Source organism: Budorcas taxicolor, chromosome 11 (assembly GCF_023091745.1).
Source record: "Budorcas taxicolor isolate Tak-1 chromosome 11, Takin1.1, whole genome shotgun sequence".
NCBI lineage: Eukaryota > Metazoa > Chordata > Mammalia > Artiodactyla > Bovidae > Budorcas > Budorcas taxicolor.
The window spans coordinates 15,628,804-15,651,395 of record NC_068920.1 but is presented as its reverse complement, the minus strand read 5'-3'; the positions used below and the strand labels follow the sequence as shown (position 1 = coordinate 15,651,395).

The window sequence follows — 22,592 nt, the reverse complement described above, 5'->3', positions numbered from 1 at the left end:
ATACTTTGTGCATCTCTAAGGTTTCAGCTCATGCATAATAAAAAATATATTTACCATAATATATTTTCCATAAATATTACCCTTGACTGCATGAATGAATGATGGGTTCCATTAATGAGACAACTCTATTACTGAGACTATGGATTCTATTAACAAGATTTCCAGCACCTGTGATGCCACCCTTAAGTGATGAAAAGCATCTTGGCCTCTGCCAGAGTTTACCCACTCTTTTTAACTTCTCTTTTCAGGCCCAGGAAGCTGTGAGCTCCCTAATGTCGTATACCCGCATGAGAACACCATGTGTTCTTTAAGTAGAGCAATGAAAACAAAGAACCTGATCAGCCAACTAAAACACTGGGATCATCCTCTTCAAGACCCAGAGCTCCAGCATTCTTTGGCGTAAGAGACAGAGAGGAACCTGGGAAAATGTGGGCAAGGGTGAGTACTGTTGAAAAAACCACGCATTATGTGGTCCAACTCAGACGAATGCATTTGAAACAGTAATAGAAATGGTATTCCATTTCCCACCCAGGATTGCAACTAACACTTGAAATTGAAAGGTTGATGTTAGGCCCCCAGATTTTGCTCTGTAGGTGAATCTTTTTACATGGATGTGCTGATACCCACAGAAAACCCTCTTCCATTCAGAAATCTCAGGGGAAGAATCTTCTGGGACAGAGGCAGAATATTCCACTCGTGTACCAGTGCCCTAGCAAGTCTGGAGGTTGCACTTCTGAACTGATCAGAAGCTGATCACCTGGGTCATTGGCCCCCAACCTTTTTGGCACCAGGCACCGGTCTTATGGAAAACAATTTTTCCATGGACCAGAGGTGAGGGATGGGGATGGCGTCAGGGTGATTCAAGGACATTATTTATTTATTGTGCACTTTATTTTCCATTATCATTAAATCAGCTCCACCTCAGATCATCAGGCATTAGATCCTGAAGGTCGGGGACCCCTGACCTAGGTTACCAATTAGCCAGTCCTCTGGTGTCTCCTCTCTCTGTCTGCCCGTTGTCTCTAAACCAATCCTTTCCCATTCAGCCGTTCCATAGAAAACATGTTGGCCTAGGGTGGAGGTTAGGGTTAAAAGAATCCATCTTCCTATTGAACCAAGGCTTGCTAAGTTTTTATGGAAATTAAGTAGAAGAAGCGACGTGTAATTTTGCCTATTAATTGACTTCTAGTGGAGGCAGGCAGCGTGCTCTTGCGTGGTACCCTTGGAGGCAGACCTGGATTTAAGCCTCACTCCACTAACTTGAGACTTTTGAATCTGTTTTCAAGTTTATAAAATGGTGATACAAGGACTGTCTTGAGGATGAAATGAGAAAGCGTACATAAAGTAACTTGTGCTCAATGGAAAAAAAGCTAATTCCTTTATGGGTTGGGATCAGTAATCTGTCGTCTCTATCACGAAAGAACTAACCATCAACACAAATAAGAAAACTCCGTAAATGGCTGTCAGTTAAGCAAAATGACAAATACGTTCTTAAAATATTTTAAGTAATGAAAGGATTTCTTTTATTCAACCAGCTAGGTTGTCATACCACTGTACTGTTTGAAAGTTAAAGGCCTATTAAAAATCTTCCCTAGTCCTAGGGTTCTATGACAAAAATCTGTGACAGAATTGGACACTTGGAGGCCTCCACCCAAGTATGAATTCAAACTGGAGCAAATTACGTTTGTGATTCCTCAAGGCATTCAGTGTGAATTAATTTCCTAATGAAGAGTGAAATAAAAATCACCTCTTCTCATTTTTTTCTACCTGCTCAGCCAGTTTTCCTAAAGTGAGACAAAAGCAGAGGAAGGAAAGAAGAAAGAAAGAGAGGGAAAAAGAAAGAAAGGGAGAAAGAAGAGGAGGGAACAAGAGGAGATCACCTTCTCCAAAGCAAGGCGTATTTCATTTCATTTCAGTCCCTGCAGTGAATATTAGCTCTGGGGTATTTCAAATACAGGTTGCTTCTCAACTTTTGGTACCTTCAACTTGAAAACCAGAAACTCCTACCACCCGGAATCCTCAATTTGCTTATGTACATTCAGAGTCCAAGGGATCTTTGAGATCATTAATTTCACAACTTTAGAGTGATTTTTTTTTTCTCATCATTGAAATTTATTTAAAATATTCCATACACACACACACACTTACATGACAGTAGACTATGTAGGATGCAAATATTTGGCAGTTCTCAGCATCACCTATTAAAAAGGAGCATTCATTCCCGGCTGTCAGGGCTTCCTAAGGATATATTCCTACTGCTCTTTGCGGAGAAGGGGAGTAGGTGTGCCAGCTGCACAAATGGCCGTGAAGTCAGACTGCCCGATCTGAATCCCAGCACCACCGCTGACGAGTAGCAGCACTTTGAACAAGTCATTTAACCTCTCTTTGCCTCAGTTTATTCATCTATAAAATGGGGGTGAGAATAGTATCTACCTCAAGGGGTTCTCTTGACGATTATGTATGTAAGTTGCTTAGAAGTGCATTTGGCAAGCCCACCAATCAGACCTGGCGAGGGGGAGGGGGCCGCTTCCCAGGTGGCGCTGGTGGTAAAGAACCCACCTGCCAATACGGGAAAAGCCAGAGACACAGGTTCGATCCCTGAGTTGGGAGATCCCCTGGAGTAGGAAATGGCAACCCACGCCAGTCCTCCTTCCTGGAGAATCCCTGTGCATAGAGGAGCCTGGCGGGCTAGAGACCACAGGGTGGCAAAGAGCTGGACACGACTGAGCTACTGAGCACACCCGACAACCAGTGCGACCTGGAGTCCTATAGCACAGGTGAAATGAAGTCTCTGCAGCTAAACTGAACCACTGAGGGGGAAGATGGGAGAGGCAGAGTATGAGGAGAGCCCAGAGAGACGACGAGCCTTTGGGAGTCAGGCTTACGCTGGCGTGGCTGATCTCCTGGGACCCCTCAGGCTGTGGTTTTCCGGCTCCAAGAGCGACAGTGAAGACCCCAGGAAAAAAGCTTTTTGGGCATGTGGCCCAAAACGGTTGTTTGGGGAGACCTGTGCTAAATCCATAAACACTCTTAAAAGGAAGCACTTACCAAAGAGCTCAGCAAAGACCGGCAGGCCCTGAAGCAAATATCAGTGCAAATATCAGCGTGAAGAGAAAGTGGAGGGACTTCCCTGGTGGTCCGGTGGCTAAGACCTGTGCTGCCAGTGCAGGGGGCCCGGGTTCTATCCCCGGTCAGGGAACAAGATCCTGCCTGCCGCAACTAAGACCCGGCGTTTTCAAATAAATCAATATATGTTTATTAAAACAAACAAACAAAAAGAAAGTGGAGGACGCAGCTCCCACCTGGAGGGCCAGCTGAGGGCTGCAGAGAGGCCAGCGAGCAGCCTTCTTCTGCATCCAGCTGGAGTCAGTGTGTGTGGGGGCAGCTGGTCAAGCCCCCAGACCTACTTCGCACTCTTCCCCAGTCTCTTGATGTCAGCCATGGTGGGGTATTTACAGCACAGAAAGCGGCAGAAACTGCTTCATGTTGTTTTGCGTTTAGAAAGCCGGGAGTTAAACATTCCCCAACACACTGCTGGGGGAGTCAAAGGCTGGCTTGGAAAAAACTGAAGGAAAAAACTCTTTAAACTGCAAAGCTTTTTCTCTGGCGTCCCTGACTCTTCCCCTTTGTATGAAGGCAGGAAGCTGGCAGTTGGACATGGTCTGTTAGCGTTTCTCTAAAGAAGAAAGCCAGACTGAATCTTTGCTTCACAGAGGCCAGCGCTGACTGACAGAACTTGAAAATGGTGTCCTTTTTTCCCATTAAATATAAGTTCACTCCTGGTCCAAACTAGTTGTCAGATGGTGGATTTATAGGCTTGTGATAAATATCCTAAAGAGGAAAATACATTGAAGTGGGGGTCGTTCACATACTCTTTTCTCACCTCTTTAAAAATATGATTATTTTGATATATTTTAGAGAATATGAAAGCTGTCTGCTGGGAATTATTACCTTACCTCCTCCCATCTAAAAAGACTGTTTAAGTTGTTCAGATTTCTGAGTTGTTCCTTGACAGTAAAGATGAAAGAAGACAGACAGAAATGTAGTACCTCGAAATCTGCCTTTATTGGTCCACAGGGGCTGTCATTACGGAGTCCTCCAGCCCGGGTGACTTCACAGAAACGTATGTTCTCGCAGTTCTGGAGGCAGGAACTCCAAGTTCACGCTGGCAGCGGTCTGGTTTCTCCCGAGGCCTCTCTCCTTGGCTTGTAGGCGGCCATCTTTTCTCCGTGTCCTACGTGGTCTCCCCTCTGCGTGCCTGTGCGCTCGTCTCTTCTTACAAGGACACCGGTCCTATTGGAGCAGCATCTGCTCTGATGACCTCACTGACCCTTCATCACCTCCTCAGAGACCTTATCTCCAGGCCAGGTCACATTCTGCGACGTGGGGGGCTGGGACCTCAACATATGAATTTGGAAAGGCATGCGAGCCCAGAACACTGACTAAACACACGCAACACGAATCCACAGGGAAGATTTGGTTTAGCAGCCTCACAGGTCGAGTTCCCAGGGGAGCAAACTCTGGAAAGACGGAGAATGGCGTGCAGGGGGTGATGGGGAGCCGTCTCAGGAATATGTACGAGCAGTGAAGGAAGCAGGATTAGGCGGAGAGAGGGCTGGGCCGCAGCGCAGTCACGGTAAAGGCCCCAGCTAAGCGCACAGACCCTCTGGGGTGGCCCTTCCGAGGGTCCGAAACTGAAGCCAATGGGTGGGCCAGCCGCAGGGAGTGGACTGCCCCAGGGAGGAGGCATGACCTCCCTGAGACCAGCCTGAGACGCTGTCTTCGGTTAAGGACGGTCTCGGGGGCACTCAGCCGGGAGCTGCCAGTGGCTGAGTCTCCGGGCCCTGACAGGATGATTGCTTGGTCTCAAGTGGGGCCCCCGGTCAATGCTCTGCAGGGTCCACAGCAACACACGTGAATGGACGTCCCCTAAACGGATGGAAGGATTCACCGTCATCTTCTTGAGAAATTTCTCATCACGGCTCTCAGTAGGTTAAAAGGTGACTAATTCTGAACCCTGGAACATGGAACCCAATTCAGCACACATAGAGAAAGCCCAGCAGGATGGTGACGGAGTGGCTTAGTGGGGAAAGGATGCTCTCTGGAGCCAAAAAGATAGGATTCAAATCTCAACCCCACGCTTCACTAACATTTCTTACCCCCTCTCCACCTCCGATTCCTCCTCTGCAAAGTGAGGAGAATAATGCCAACTTACGTTAGACTGTTGAAAGATTTAGATAAGAAATATGGACTTAGAGCAGCTAGCACTATGTTTCATGCAAAGAAGCCCTCCAAAAAGAATTAGCTGCCTTCCCTTTCTTTCAGCAAATGGAAAAGAGACGATTCATCTCCTAACTCGAAGGAGGACATTTATCAGATTCTGGGGTGATCTAAAGATGTCTGGGGACATTTCCTTCCGCTGTCCTTCACTGTCACCAGCTCTGTCAATGTGAAAATACACCTCCCATCACAAAGACCTCACCCCCTTGCATAAATACCAAGTTTATTCCAAAACTAAGACACGCATAAATTATGTTGGTGTACAACCAGACCAACTCTCCATTTCAATATGTAGTTTTATTGGGGTATAAATCACTACTACGGGGCAATTTAGTGCAGACAGAGATTGTATCGGGGGATGCAGATCCCCTGAGCTTATCTGCAAAATGGGAAGCATACTCCAGGATGAAGTGTCCTGCATGGGTAAGAGTTGCTGCGCCTGCAAAGAAACACATCTGGACAGAGGTTGAACTCTCTCATCTAAATCAAGTCAGGTTGAGCTCCCCTGGGTGGGAACGCTGAGGGCTGATTATGTTCGACTGTGGATCACAAAGCCCTGAAGAACCAACACTGTCAAAGAGACATCTGACCTAGGTCCAGTTTGACATGGGGCCACGTGCTTTCCCAGTCAATTCTTCTGGCTTTCTTTTCCCATGGAGAGGCCTCATTTATTCTAAAGTATGAAGCTTTGGGGGTTTCTTGAAAATGGTACTTTCACTCAGTAAAATTAAGTTGGGATTAAAACACTTTCTTGAGGGAATCTGTTCTGGAAAAGGATTAAACTAAAAACATGGAAAGAGCAGCTCTTTCCCTTGAAATGGTCAGTAGCCACCTAGACCTGATCACTTTCCATGTGACCAAAAAAAAAAAAAAATTATAGAAGCAGCACAACAAAAACATCACAGCCACTGAGAAGTCAGAGGTGACTCTGCACTCACCATCTCCCCACAAACATCAGAAGTGTGGGAATCAGCGAGCTTTTTGTCCTCACTGACTCATTGGAAAAGACTCTGATGCTGGGAGGGATTGGGGGCAGGAGGAGAAGGGGACGACAGAAGATGAGATGGCTGCATGGCATCACCAACTCAATGGACATGAGTTTGGGAGAACTCCGGGAGTTGGTGATGGACAGGGAGGCCTGGCATGCTGCAATTTATGGGGTCGCAAAGAGTCAGACACGACTGAGCGACTGAACTGAACTGAAGTATTACCCACAGACCCCCTGACTTTTTACCATCTCTTTGAGAGACTCATCTTTGAGAAAGACATCCAAGTAAATAGCAGCCTTACATCCAGCTTCCTTCCTCTGTTCAAATCTCTTTCTATCTCTGATCTGTACTTGCCATTTATTCAGTTCAGTTCAGTTACTCAGTCATGTCCGACTCTCTGCGAACCCGTGGACTGCAGTATGCCAGGCTTCCTTGTCCATCACCAACTCCCAAAGCCTGCTGAAATTCATATCCATCGAGTTGGTGATGCCATCCAACCATCTCATCCTCTGTTGCCCGCTTCTCCTCCTGCCTCCCAGCATCAGGGTCTTTTACAATGAGTCAATTCTTCACATTAGGTGGCCAAAGTATTTGAGCTTCATCTTTAGCATCAGTCCTTCCAGTGAATATTCAGGACTGATTTCCTTTAGGATTGACTGGTTGGATCTCCTTTCAGTCTAAGGAACTCTCAAGAGTCTTCTCCAACACCACAGTTCAAAAGCATCAATTCTTCGGCGCTCAGCCTTCTTTATGGTCTGACTCTCACATCCATACATGACTGCTGTTTATTAAATGCAGCATTTTAGAGCTGGGAGAACATGCTAGTCAGCGTAGTCCTGGTGTGAGCTGCAATAACAAGTAAATCCTGTATAATCTTGGGGGGCTAGCCCAGTACAGTTCAGTCCTCACTCCTGTGAGAGTCCATGGCTCTCTTGGGCAGTTGTCCTCAGGAATCTGGGCTTTCCATCATGTGGCCCCACCATCTCAGAGTCCGCCCCTTCCAGCAGTATGGCTAAGAAGGGGTGGGGCACCTTCTAGGGAGCAGACCAGGAACATGGAGTAAGTCATTTCCACCAGCAGGCTACTGGCTGAGAACTAAGAAGCGCGAAGATGATAATAGTGTTTGCCTCAGAGAGTCCTCAAATGCCTCTTGCTTTCCATCCCTTCAAGTTTTTTGTTACTTGTTTTTTTTTTGTTTTTTTTTTTTCAGTTGAGGCAACAGAGACCCCAAAAGCCTGAGTTACACACAGCTCATCACACAGCTAATCAGCAGCAGTTCAGTCTGGCCAAGAGGCTCCTGCCCATTCCTGTTGCTTTCAATTAGTGTATAAAAGGCTCATAAAAATCTCAAGATACAGTTGGGGTATTGTTTCTAGAACTTTCTATCCAGGACTCCAGGGCGAGAAGGACTATGACCACCCCTGCTCTGAACCCACAATTCCGGCACAGTTCTCAGCCTGGGAGCTGGACAGATGAGTGTTTCAGGGAGCAAGTGCCAGTAGCAAACCCTAATTACAGGAAATGCCTCTTAGCTCCCAAGGGATATGAAATTACTTTGCGGAAAGTCAAGAAAAATAGAAACAGAATACCCTGTAATGCTTTATTCAGAGGCCAGAGTCACCTATTAGGGCTTGTGTTTTGTGCTCAATTCTACCAAGATAGCTTAAAGGGTGGAGACAGAGTTTATGGAGAGAGAAAGTCTGGAAGGTGTCATCCCCATTCCCAACCGTCACACTGTCCTGTGAAAAAGATGCCCGGATGTCCTCCTCACAGTTGAAATCAAATGTGAGGGAAAAAAAACAAAAACAAAAAACAGGTTTCCCAAAAATACCTGATACAGAATGAGGAAGTGGGCCAGGGAAGGCTGGTCTCCTTGGCAGGCTCTGAAAGTTGCCTGGAGAAACCTTGGCCACATCTCTGACTGTCTCCATCAATGTCTACTGAACATTCAGTTATGTATCTGTTTTTTCAAACTCTGACTTGATCATCATGAAGGCTCTATATCTGGATTTTTTTGCCTGGATTTTAACTTTCTCATCTGGAGATATGACATTGAGTAAAGGCTGCACATTAGTTCTCTTAGGTTTAAGAATCTTTGTCAAACTAGTTAATATTCTGAGGTCTCCCCTCCGCCACCATAACAACGAGACTGGGAAAAGAAATGAAAATAATAACTTCCACTTGGCTGGAAATTAAGGTGCTGATCTAATCCAAACATTATCACATAAAATCAAGTAACAGTAATAATAGAATTAGATATATAGCAGTGCCAAATTATATTTTTAGCCAAAGGACAATCACATTTTCATGTTTACAGATCAGATATTAAAAATAGTACAGAATTTAACTACATGTGCCTTTATTCTGCAGTCTTTCTACCTCATTCTCTTCTTTCCATGCCCACTGCACCCCTTCTTTCTTTTCTTTTTTCAGCTGCACCGCACAGGCATAGGAGATCTTAGTTCCCTGATCAGGGATTGAACCGTTGCCCCCTGCAGTGGGAACAGGGAGCTCAGAGTCTTAACCACCAGGAAAATCCCTCCCCTTCTTCAAAAAAATTTTTTTCTTGTAAGTTGGGGAAATAGAGTGACAGCTTATTAAGACAGCAAGATGAATGGATTCATTGAACTCAGGTTAATCTATGGCAAAGCTTGAGCTCAAAACAAGGGTCAGTATGGGAAGTAGGAGAGAGAGAGGCTGGCTGGTTAAGAGTCTTTACAGAACTTGGAAATAAGGTTGCTTTCAGAGTGGAACTAGTAAAATGCATAGATCAAATGCATACTAAATGGCAAAAGCAGGATGGATATAAATAGCCCACTGTGGAAGTAAGGCAAATAGAAGTATATGGGAGCATCTCAGACTTCAGCCCCACAGATCTAGGGGTACAGTAACAAGGAGAGTATATATTTGATTTTAAGTTCATGGGTAGAAAACGGAGTGGTTGTTTGGATGAAGGCTGTGTAAACAGGAGCTGGGTGGCCAAGGGAGCAGTTAAGAGAGTCAGAGGGTCACAGACGCCCTCTGGATGGCAGAGCCCGACAACGTGAACCCGTCTAGGGAAGACAAGTCTTGGGAGTGTTGGACATGGCGGTATGGCTCTCTTACGGAGAGCATCCCTACTGTGGGCCAAAGTGCCTCAAACCACTGTCAGTAACTATGACTCTTTGGACACCACTCGACCTTGTCATGATGTGGCTCCTCGTGCAGCCAGCCTCCTGGCAGAGCTGTCTCACACCTTTCTGGTCTACTAGCCGGTCGCATTTACTTTAAACTGCTCTAACTCTATCTGATGCTGTGAGCCCGTTCCACCTTGAGCATGCCAACAAAGTCAGTTTTATGAAGCTAACAGACGTTAGACCATGCTATATACTTTGAGGTAAACATCACTTTATGGGGTGCACCTGTGCAGGAAGTAATATTACTCAGCAACAGCTCAGGCTCGTCCCATACTCTTCTCGAACTGCAGCTGACCAGCCTTACTCAGTTTCGACTGAATTATATATATAAAGTCAAGATCAAGATATTTTAATAATATGACTGCCTTTCGTGAGCTGACAAAACAATTGCCATATTATAAGCCAGAAGCAGTACATAGAATGAAGGGACATAAAGAACCTAGACCATTTTAACAGGCTGTGGGCTGATTTTCAATTACATCTGGGACCCTACCATAGACAGCTTCATCAAAGATACCACGGTCATTGACAACTAATGTTTTCCAGGTTTTCTTCACACCTTATTCAATTATAGTAATTGCTAGGTGATAAATACAGTGACAGCTCATTATAAAATTCAGCTTCCAGAAGCTGAAAGGGTAAGTGGCACCTCTCACCTACCAGGTGATGGGTTAGCATCTTAGCCCTGTCCCTTCTCCCTTCTGCTATACAGGTAGGTCCTTCTCCGCTCTCCTTCTTACAACTTTGTCTGAAATCTTGTACACTGAAGGCTTCAGTGTTCACACAATCCTTTTTAAGTGAAAATAAGCTCAGAAAGCTCTACCACAGAACCTCAGGAGTTTACAGGACAGTACATAAAGGACAGTCAACTCTGAATATTCATTGGAAGGACTAATGCTGAAGTTGAAGCTCCAAGACTTTGGCGACCTGATGCAAAGAGCCGACTCACTGGAAAAGACCCTGATGCTGGGAAAGATTGAGGGCAGGAGGAGAAGGGGACAACAGAGGATGAGGTGGTCGGATGGCCTCACCAATTCAATGGACATGAGTTTGAACAAACTCCGGGAGATAGTGAAGGACAGGGAAGACTGGTGTGCTTCAATCCATGGGGTCACAAAGAGACACGACTGAGTGACTGAACATCAATAAAGGGCAGAGACAGAGGAGATAAAGAATATAGCCTGAAAACTCGAGGGTATTGTTTCTAGTCTCTAGGTGTTCTTATTAATATGTGTACATGTTTGTGTCTATCTGCCTGTCTCCTTGTGTGTCTAGGGAGAGGGTTTGTATACTCTGTGACTTCATGCCAGGTTGTCACACACATATAAACCTATGTCTACAGATTTAACTACTTGGTTTTTTTTTAAGTAGCTTTATTGAAGTATACTTGTAATACAATAAACTGCACATATTTAAACTGTAAAATTTGATAGTGTTGACATACATGTATACCTGTAAAACCATTACTACGACCAAGATAATGAACATATTCATCACCTGCTCCCTAATTTTCTCTTTTTCCTTTATAATCCCACCTTCTGCCCCTTTCTACGCCTGTCCCAGGAAACCATTGATCTCCTTTCTGCCACTGCGTTTTCAATTCCTAGAAATTAATATATTAATAAATGAAGCCTATAGTACATACCTTCTTTCTGACTCCTTCTACTGAGGAAAATTAAAAGTATTTGCATGGATAGACATTCTCTTTTCTTTTGGTTAAGTAAATACCTAGGAATGAATGAATAGGTCATATGGTAGGTCTAATGCCTAGCTTTCTAAGAAACTGACAAACTGGGTTCCAAAGCAGTTGTACCATTTTACATTTCCATCAACGGTATATGAGAGTTCCATTTCCTCCATATGCTTGCTGACACTTGGTATGGTTAGGTTTTCCTTTTAATTTTCAGTTCAGTTCAGTTCAGTTGCTCAGTCGTGTCTGACTCTTTGCAACCCCATGGCCTGTAGCACGCCAGGCCTTCCTGTCCATCACCAACTCCTGGAGTTTATCCAAACTCATGTCCATTGAGGCAGTGATGCCATCCAACCATCTCATCCTCTGTCGTCCCCTTTACCTCCTGCCCTCAATCTTTCCCAGCATCAGGGTCTTCTTAAATGAGTCAACTCTTCACATCAGGTGGCCAAAGTATTGCAGTTTCAGCTTCAACATCAGTCCTTCCAATGAACACCCAGGACTGATCTCCTTTAGGATGGACTGGTTGGATCTCCTTGTAGTCCAAGGGACTCTCAAAAGTCTTCTCCAACACCACAGTTAAAAATAATCAATTCTTTGGTGCTCAGCTTTCTTTATAGTCCAACTCTCACATCCATACATGACTACTGGAAAAACTATAGCCTTGACAGTTTTTCAAAAACCAACAGACCTTTGTTGGCAAAGTAATGTCTCTGCTTTTTAATATGCTGTCTAAGTTGGTCATAACTTTCCTTCCAAGGACTAAGTGTCTTTTAATTTCATGGCTGCAATCACCATCTGCAGTGATTTTGGAGCCCCCCAAAATAAAGTCAGCCACTGTTTCCACTGTTTCCCATCTATTTGCCATGAAGTGATGGGACCAGATGCCATGATCTTCGTTTTCTGAATTTTGAGCTTTGAGCCAACTTTTTCACTTTTCTCTTGCACTTTCATCAAGAGGCTCTTTAGTTTTTCTTCACTCTCTGCCATAAGGGTGGTGTCATCTGCATATCTGAGGTTAGTGATATTTCTCCCGGTAAGCTTGATTCCAGCTTGCAATTCATCCAACCCAGCATTTCTCATGATGTACTCTGCTTTTAATTTTAGCCATTCAGATAGTTGTAGTGGTATCTTACCATGGTTTTGCTTAGCATTTCCCTAATAACTAATAATGCTGAATGTCTGTTCTTGAGTTTAGTTGTCATCAATACGTCCTCTTTAATAAAATGTCCATTCATAGAGTTTGTCAATTCTTAAGGTTTTCTTATTATTGAGTTTTGAGAGTTTCTTATCAATTCTGGATATGATTATTTTCTGGAGTGAACATTTTCTTCCAGGCTATGACTTGTCTTTTCATTCTGTTGACATTGTCTTTGGAAGAACAGACATTTTAAATTTTGATGAAATCATATTTATTAGTTTGTTCTCTTATGGATTGTGCTTTTGGTGTGATGTCTAAGGAATCTTTACCTAGCCCAAGGCTACAAACAGTTTATCTTACATTACCTTCCAGAAGTTTATGTTTTTGGTTTTACATTTTTCTTTGATCCATTTTGAGTTAATATTTATATGATAGAAGTTATGGATTGAAGTTCATTATTTTATATGGCTAACCAATTGTACCAGTACCATTTGTTGGAAAGACTGTGTTTCCCCACTCAATTTTTTTGCACTTTTATCAAAAATCAGTTGTCTGTATATGACTTTGTTCCATTAATCTATTTGTCTACCTTTAAGCCAAAACCCACTGTCTTGATTAGTGTAGCTTATAAATTTTGAAGTCAAGTAGCATTAGTTCTTCAACTTTGTTCTTTTATCATTTTTTTCATTTTTAAACTATGGTTTGTTTTATTTTGTTTTTGCTGTTCTGGGTCCTTTGTACTTCTGTATGAGGTTTATAATCAGCTTTTCAATTTCTAAAGAAAAAAACACTGCTCTTTTGATTGATATAATGCTGAATGTATAAATCAATTTAGGGAAAACTGACATCTTACCACTATTGAATGTTTTGATCCATGAACACATTATATGTCTCCTCTTCTTTAGGTCTTCTTTAATTTTCTCAGCAATGTTTTATAGTTTTCAGTGTTTAGAGAACTGTATTGTGATTTGTCAATCACAAACCGTAAGGGAGTTAGTCTTGACCAATGTCTTCAAGACTGATATCCTAAAGGCACTCACTAGAGGCTTAAGCCCCTGTATCCTTTTACAACAATTCAAGACAGGAACTATAAAGAGGAGGTGATAGTATCTATTTCCTAGAGTTGTGATCATTAAATGAGAGAGTGCATCTATGCCGTTTAGTATATAGCACAGCCTGTAGGTCAAACTGCCTGTGTTCAAATCCCAGTTTGACCACTTACTGCTGAGCAGTCCTCTAGAATTCAGTTTTATAATTAGCAAAATGCAGAAAATACTAGCAGCTTCCTTATAAGTGTTCTCACGAGGGTCAAGTGAACTTGTTAAATACTTAAAACTATGCAATCTCGTCATGTAATAAGCCACAAATAAATGTTAACAATGGCTGTTGATTTTATCATAAATAAACAGCATCAGGAACATAGTAAGCACTCAATAAAGGGTAGATTTTATTATTAGCTGATCCAGCTTAAACTAGGCTACATGGTTAACACCTTCAGGTATGTTTCTCATATGATTTGAATGTCTCAGACTGAACTGAATTTTCTGGAAGGGGGTTTGGTCTTTAAAGACCCGACCTTAATCTTGAACACAGACTCCCTATCCTGCAATTTGGATGTTGCATTTCATTTTCTCTCATTGCTCTTAAAATCCTTAGAAAGCTGATTCCTTCATTAAAAGCATCTACTTGCTATAGGGTAAACAACAGTCCAGGCTATATGCTAGATTGGTTTTGTGGTGTGACATGATATCCAAGTCCAGGAAGACTCTTGGCACCCCTTGGCACCCAGCAAACACACACACACACACACACACCATCTCCCTCCTGGCTTGTTGATGCAAACTGCCCAGTTGGAAACCCATTTCTGTGCTAGGTGACTTTGCTCCCTATAAAATCACAAATTACCTTTGAAGGAAAATAATCATTAACTTATGTAGGTAGGTGACAGTATAAAGTAATAGAAAGAGCCCTGGACCAAAAAAGTACAGGTTTGGGTCCGAATCCTAGCTGCCTTTTTTCCCTCTCTGTAACCTGAGATCCCATGCAAGCTCCCCGCTATACAACAAAGGAATACTGGATCTAAGTCATTCATTAATTCAGCAAATCGTATAAGGCCAGGTATTGTTAAAGTGCAGGAACACAGCAGCAAACGAAACAAAATCCCTGGTCCCACAGGGATTATATTCAAGTCAGAGAGACAGATAATAAGCAAATAAACACCTATGCAATCGATTATCAAGGAGTAGGGCTTTATAAGGATAAAAAATAAAGCAGGGTGAAGAGACAGAGAATGAAAAGAAATGCTAGTTTGGTAGAGGATTAAAGGAAGTTCTTTCTGAGACGGCTGGCAGTTCAGTGGAGACCTGAAGAAAGTGAAAAGTGTCTGTTATAGAGAATACACTGGTGGTTACAAATGGCAGAGGGGAGTGGGGAGACGCGAGATAGGAGCAGGGGGCTCAGAGGCACAAACTTCTAAAAAACAGATAAATATAAGTAAGTTAAAGGATAATATAAATAAGCTAAAAGGATATCTTATACAGCAGGGAAGACAGCCCATATTTTGTATATGAGTATAATCTGTAAAAATTGTTGAATCACTATGTTGTATACCTGAAACCAATATAATATTGTAAATCAATTCTACTTCAATAAAAAAAAAAAAATTAGTGATGTGACATGAGGCTTGTTGGTAGAACATTCCAGACGTGGGGAGTGGTCAATGCAAAGGTCATAAGGCAGACTTGTGCTTGAGGGAAAAAAAACATGTTCAAGGAAAATGCACGAGGCCCATAGGGTTGCAGTAAAGAGATCACAGGAGGGGCTTCTAGAGACCAAACCCAATGGAGCCTTGTAGGCCAGCATAGTGACTTTTGAGTGTATTCTAAGTGAGATGGGAAACCACGGGGTGTTTGAGCAGGGAAATAACAAGATCTGACTTATTCTGGAAAAAATCCCTGAGGCTTATGTGCGGAGGGCTGATGGTAGGATGGCCAGAGAAGCAGGAAGAACCAGAAGCTGTCGCTGTGGTGCAGGACAGAGAGATTCGTGGCTCAGACCAGCAGTGGTGAAAGAGACAAGAAATAAACGGAACATTTGTTAAACAAGTAGATGTAGGGTATGGCTTCCGTGGGCTTCCCAGGTGGCTCAGTGGCGAAGAATCTGCCTACCAATGCAGGAGATGTCGGTTTGATCCCTAGGTCAGGAGGATCCCCTGGAGGAGGAAATGGAAACCCCCTCCAGTATTTTTACCTGGGAAATCCCATGGACAGAGGAGTCTGGTTGCAAAGGGACGCAACTGAGCTACTGAGCATGCATGGGTTCCATGTTGTGGGATAAGAAAGGAGGAAAGGATGACTCTGATATTTTGGCCTGTGTGGAAAGAGGATGCCTTTGACTGAGCTATAGAAGCCTGGAGAAGTTTGCAGGGGTGGGGGGACACCCCAAGGACTTGTTTGGGACGTGTGAAGTTGGGGTGGTCTATCAGCTAGCCAAGGGGCAGGTCGAGCAGGCAGTTGCATACACAGGACTGAACAACGGGGGGCAGTCTGGAGATTCGCTTATGGAGCCATCAGTGCCCGCGTGGTGATGAGATTGAGGACACTGGCTGAGGGCACCCAGGTGGTGACTATCACTGGAGAAAAGGAGTCCCCGCAAGAAGAGGAGAATCGCAGAAAGAGGGAAATGGGGCAGCCAGTGGGGCCAGGGAAAACCCTGGAGAGCACGCGAACGCGGAAGCCGGATTTTAAGATTTTCAGGGAAAGAGTGAGCAAATGCTGCTTCGAGGCTTCAGTTCGGTTCGGTTCAGTTCAGTCACTCAGGCGTGTCCAACTCTTTGCGACCCCGTGAATCGCAGCACGCCAGGCCTCCCTGTCCATCACCAACTCCCGGAGTTCACTCAGACTCACGTCCATCGAGTCAGTGATGCCATCCAGCCATCTCATCCTCGGTCGTCCCCTTCTCCTCCTGCCCCCAATCCCTCCCAACATCAGAGTCTTTTCCAATGAGTCAACTCTTCGCATGAGGTGGCCTAAGTACTGGAGCTTCAGCTTCAGCATCATTCCTTCCAAAGAAATCCCAGGGCTGATCTCCTTCAGAATGTACTGGTTGGATCTCCTTGCAGTCCAAGGGACTCTCAAGAGTCTTCTCCAACACCACAGTTCAAAAGCATCAATTCTTCGGCACTCAGCCTTCTTCACAGTCCAACTCTCACATCCATACATGACCACAGGAAAAACCATAGCCTTGACTAGACGGACCTTAGTTGGCAAAGTAATGTCTCTGCTTTTGAATACACTATCTAGGTGTCATAACTTTTCTTCCAAGGAGTAAGTGTCTTTTAATTTCATGGCTGCAGTCACCATCTCCAGTGATTTTGGAGCCCAAAAAAATAAAGTCTGACACTGTTTCTACTGTTTCCCCATCTATTTCCCATGAAGTGATGGGACCGGATGCCATGATCTTCGTTTTCTGAATGTTGAGCTTTAAGCCAACTTTTTCACTCTCCTCTTTCACTTTCATCAAGAGGCTTTTTAGCTCCTCATCACTTTCTGCCATAAGGGTGGTGGCAAAAGAGTCTGAAATGCAGTACTTGGATGCAGTCTCAAAAACGACAGAATGATCTCTGTTCGTCTCCAAGGCAAACCATTCAATATCACAATTATCCAAGTCTATGCCCCAACCAGTAACACTGAAGAAACTGAAGTTGAACGGTTTTATGAAGACCTACAAGACCTTTTAGAACTAACACCCAAAAAAGATGTCCTTTTCATTATAGGGGACTGGAATGCAAAAGTAGAAAGTCAAGAAACACCTGGAGTAACAGGCAAATTTGGCCTTGGAATGAGGAATGAAGCAGGGCAAAGACTAATAGAGTTTTGCCAAGAAAATGCACTGGTCATAGCAAACACCCTCTTCCAACAACACAAAAGAAGACTCTACACATGGACATCACTAGATGGTCAACACCGAAATCAGATTGATTATATTCTTTGCAGCCAAAGATGGAGAAGCTTCGAGGCTTAGCATGACATTTTTGATCCCTGCAGTTCATTACTGGATTAAATGAGGTGCATACCGGACAGCGGCATATGAGGGTACTTTGGGCTCCTGGCCAAGTACCAGAAATGACAGGTAGAAGTAGCTTAAACGATAAGAACATCTACTGTGTCACATGGTATAACTCTGAAGAAAAGTAGCTCTAAGTTTGGTCAATTCATTGACTCAAAGATGGCATCAAGGACCAAGATCCTTTCATCTTTGAGCTCCAGTTTCCTCCTGGTGGCAAGAAGGCTGCTGCAGCTATGGATATCACAGCCCTCACAGTGTCCAGAGGTGGGATAAAGGGAAGAGTCTTTACTTGTGTGTCTTTCTATGAGTGAGGAAACTTTACTAGTAGCCGCTCTGAAGAACTCCCTTTCCGACTAATTCCGAATGCATCACACACCCATGCCAAAGCTCATCTTAGTAGGAAGAGTGAAGTAATTCAGTACTCACAACCTGGGGCTGAGAAACAGCCCAGGGTCTCTTGAAGGACATGGCCACTTGAAGGAGGGTGATAACAGCCAGGATTCTGAGAGAGAAAGAAGGGCTTGTTGGAGTGATTCTTGATCCAACGACCGATACTGTCTGCAACACTAGTGCTTGGCATTCTGAATATGCCTGTCTTTCCTCCACGGCAATGACACAAATATAGCCACTTACGAATAAATATGCATTATCTCTCAGCCAAGATAAAAGAATTTTTCTCCTTAAAGTAGTGTTCAAGTGACCACTGAAACACTCACCTGTGCCTACCATAGCCTCTTAGATCTGGGGCTCAGAAGAAGCCTTGAAGATCCATGGACCCTCAATATAAAGTCCCTGTTGGTGTATGGCAGAAACCATCACAATATTATAAAGTACTTATCTTCCAATTAAAAATAAAATTTTAAATATATACATATATAAAGTCCCCACAACTTTATGTACTACACAAGGTCCCAGCAAGAAATATATGATATACCTGGATTGTCCTACTTTAACAGGAACTCAGAGGATTTGATGCTCCGATTGGGGCCTGGGCAGAGCAAAACCACAAGTTAGTGCAGCCGCCGGGGCTGGTGCAGAGAGGCCCCCCGACCATCCGTGGGCCCGAGGAGGCCGAGCACGCAGAAGGGGGCACAGCCAGCCCTCAGCGACCCTGCAGGATGAGGGAACACGAGGAATCAACAGCCTGACCTCACCTGCTCCTTCCCTCCAACTAAAAGCCAGAGGGCAAGGAAGCCCATCCCTGGAGTCCCTGCAGATGAGAGTCTGGGCCACAGAGAAAGGGGGAGAAGAGTGGGGATGCTTCTGGAAGAGCAAAGAGAAGATACCAGCCTACTCTGGAAGGGAAGACCAGGGTCTTCCTGGAAGCCAGCCGGAAGCCACTCATTTCACCTTGGGACACCTCTGACTGCTGGAAAGTTCCCCATCAGCCGGGGGGTCCATAGCAGCAGGAGTCACTGCTCATCCCCATGACGAGGCTTTTGATAGAGGACAGCAGCCTGCACATCTCACAGCCAACTTCTGGTGCAAAACTTGTCCAGACTGCAGTCCTTAACCCCAGCATCCAGTGGAAGTCGACATTTGGGGTCTACATATGTGGTCCTCAACCAGGGATGTTAGTCCCCCACCCCCACCCCAGGCAATGTCTGGAGACATTTTCACTGTCACAGCCTGGAGGAAGAGATACCACTGGTACCTGGTGGGTAGACGCCAGGAATGCTGGGAAACATCCTACAATGCACAGGACCACCCCCCAGGACGATGTGGCCCCAAATGTCACCAGCGCCCAGGATGAGACCTTCGGCAGGGCCTGTCTGTGCAAGGCTGTCCCTGTAAGACAGTCCCCAGGAGCCACACCCCAAAGTTCCCCTCGTGAACTGGGCTGGATCTGTATTTTCATGGTGAGCTAATAAAAAAAAAGAGCACCAGGGCCCTTTGAGAGGAAGGGGGTGCCGGGGAGGCATTAGTGGGAGCAGAGATACAGGGGTGAGGCAGGTGAAAGGAGAAGAGGGTCCTCTTTGGGTGTGGAATGGCAACTGTCGAATCTCCCCTTGGTCAGTGGCCCTGCTTCTGAGCTCGGGGTGGGCAGCATGGGGAAGGGTGGGGGGAGAAGCGAGCCATCGGGACGCAGCAAGTGGACCAGAGCCAGCCACTCAGCAGCGTGCAAACCATCACCACATCCCACATCAGTTTTGTGCAGCCAAGCATGTAAACAAGAAGACCAGCCACGAGAAACATAAGAAAGGAATAAACGTTGTTTGGTCTGCCATCAGGAACAGACTGGTGGAATATTCCAACCCCAGTCCAAAAGGAACAACCAACAATAACAACTAGGAGACCGCATCCGACATTTAGACACATGAAGCCTGCATTTTCCCTTTGCTGACCATCTCCAGAAGGACCGGCCACTGGCAGCAGCCTCTGTTTCCACCAAGGCCAAACACCACGTTAGGACCAAAAAATGTAAAAATGTCAACCGTGACCACGAATCAAGAGCAGGTGAGCTAAGCTTCTGCTGAAGGTCAGCAAGTGTATTTTGATAAATGTTTGTTGTCAAATAGCAGTTCCTTCTTTATTTGGCATCTACAGATCAATCCGAAATATTGTGTTTTAAGCATATCTTCCAGATACTTTAAGAATAACTTCACTGATGTAATCTTTAGGGTTAAAAGTTTTCTGAAGGGTACACCTGTCCCTTTGCTTCATTAAACAAAGTATATGGACGATAACTCTACCTTTTAAAGTGACTCCAGACCATTATTAGAATGTAATAGCAAGAAAACAATGTCTTCAGACCTAGGAGCAGTGTGACTAAATGAATGCTTTATTTTTTATTTGTCATTTGTTCTTGTGCAAACTTTCCGTGGCTCCTCTCCATTCTCCACTTGGACCGCTGCCAGTTGCTACCCCTTGTTTGTATCACCAGGCCTGCCCACTCATAACCCTGCCTTCCAGTAACTGCCGCTGTGGGTCAGGACGGTGGTTCTCAGATTTTGGCGGCATGCTGAAATCTCCTGGGAGCTTAATAAATTATCCATGCCTGGGCTCCATCTGCAGCGTTGTGGAAGCATTCAGTTGAGGGCACGGCCTGGGCATAGGGACGGATTAAAACTCCCCAGATGATTCTCTTGTACAACCAAGGCTGAGAACCACTGTGATGGGAAATTTGATAGCCTGTCATAATTAGGCATAAAACAAGAGGGAATTGTGATCTGAGAGATTTTCCTGTGAGTAAGCTTTAGTATATGAATCTCTGGGGCATGCATTTTTAGAGGTCTTTGAGTTCATGATCTCATTTTTTTAGCTGTGCTCCAAGGAAGTGACTCAAGCTAGGGAAAGAGCTAGGATGAATCAGTGGTTAAGTACTCGGGAGCCGAGAGTTCAGATACCGGGGTCTGGACTTGACTCTGCCACTTACTGGGCGGCCTTGGGCAAACGTCTTAACCTTTCTGTGCCTTGGCCTCGTGAATAAAGTTCAGAAGGCTGAAGTGGGTCAGTGAGCACAGGGGACTGAGAATAAAGCCTGGCTCATAACAACACTCAGCAGAGTTAGTGTTCGCAGTTCGGGGTTTGGTCAAGGTGTTGAGCCGGAGGTATAGGCAGGGCTAAGCGAGCAAACCAGGGGTGTCGTGACTCCCAGAGACTGGCAACGGTGGGAAGGTGTTCCCAGTCTAGTCTGGAAGGGCAAGGGCAGCAGAGGTGATACCAGGATCCAGTGAAAGCTCAGGCTGGAGAGAGACATGGGGCGGCTGCCAAAGATACAGAGCAAGGAGCGGGCAGGGCAGAAACACTGGGGTCTCTCTCTCTCCTTCTGAGAAGCCAGCCAGCGAAGGGGAGGCAGCCCTCATGGTCAGCCTCCCAGGGCCCAAAGCTGGGCCGAAAGCGGAGGAGAGGGAACCTGAGTGGGTGGGGAGGCCAACGGAGGAGAACCAGCACACGTAGCTGTTTTTCACGATTACACAAACTGCAGGTCTCTGGAGAAAGTCCCTGTTGCCCTAGCGTGGATTTAGCATCAGCTGTAGAATCAGAATTGCCCCTCAAACCACTCTCATCCTGGGAGAAAAGTGCCAATCCCCACAGACCTTTCGCAGCAAACTAAGATGATTATGAATGGCTGTGAGCAAAAGAGAGAAAGAAAGTGAAGTCGCGTCAAACTCTTTGAGGCCCCATGGACTGCATCCCACCAGACTCCTCCATCCATGAAATTTTCCAGGCAAGAGTACTGGAGTGGGTTGCCATTTCCTTCTCCAGGGCATCTTCCTAACCCAGGGATCGAACCCAGGTCTCCCGCCATGCAGGCAGACGCTTTTCCATCTGAGCCACCAGGGAAGCCTTAAGCAAAAGTAAGCAAAAGTCCCGTTGGATTTTTCTTTTTTTTTGAATGTCCTAAGCTCCTTGGGTCTTTCAGGGCTCAGCAAAAAGCCCCTCGCCCCCGTGGACTAGTTCATGCTCCTGGCCGAGCCCATCTCTCATGCGCTCACCTGGGCCTCTTTCCCAGCCCCTGCCCCTGGGCTTCAGAAAGCAAGAGTTCCTGGCTTCCTTCCTTTGCTAACTGAAACCTGTTCCTGAGCCTGGCCGGGCAGTGTACTTTGGAATGTCCTCTTCCATCACTTCTCCACCCCCAGACACCACCTCTTTCTTCTTACCCGTGAATGCTGACCTTTCATCCAATAAAGACTGTAGTCTTTCCCCATCGCCCACTTTCTACTTAAGCTGCCGTTCTGGGGTGTGTTTGCATTTGACCTACAAGACCGCCCTTGGAGTCTCACTCCCTGTGAGTTCTGAGCTGCTTAGGCAGAAGCCCCCATGTGTAAGGGATGAGAGCGGGTGCTCAGGGCGACAGTGGCTTTCCCCGTAGACATCCACATGGCGTGACATTTCCTCCCTGCGTTTTGCCACCGCCCCACATTGCAAATGAAAATGATTAACTTGTAGCTTCGCGCCCGGGCACGTCTGACCGTTCTCGCAGGGCGCTGATACACAGGCTCGGCTGCACTGAAGACCCTGCCGTGACCCTGGCCTCATTTCCCATCATCATAAGGTTTTGTTTTGTTTTTTCCCAGATTCTATAACTAGATATTACTCGACTAGACTTAATGGAACTATTCATCCTCATTATTCCATTATGTTCATCTCAAATTCCTTTGGATTCATGCTTCCCATCACATACACCCTGCATGCACACACTGTGGTATTATACTGCGTATACCACTGTTTGGCTCCACTCCCCCTCAGGAGCCTGGCAGGTGTTACTACTCGGTTCTTCTGAGTAAAGACAGAGAGAAGACAAA

General features: G+C 45.2%; 1 protein-coding gene across 1 annotated transcript in view; it reads left to right on the top strand.

Moving 5' to 3' along the window:
- Positions 1-393: 393 nt before the first annotated feature.
- Positions 394-22,592, top strand: part of NEDD9 (neural precursor cell expressed, developmentally down-regulated 9) — a 121,615-nt gene continuing 99,416 nt past the window's right edge. The window contains exon 1 of the mRNA XM_052647989.1: positions 394-438. Within this exon, the coding sequence (XP_052503949.1) occupies positions 427-438 (12 nt within the window). The 5' untranslated portion in view covers positions 394-426. The remainder of the gene's footprint in view (positions 439-22,592) is intronic.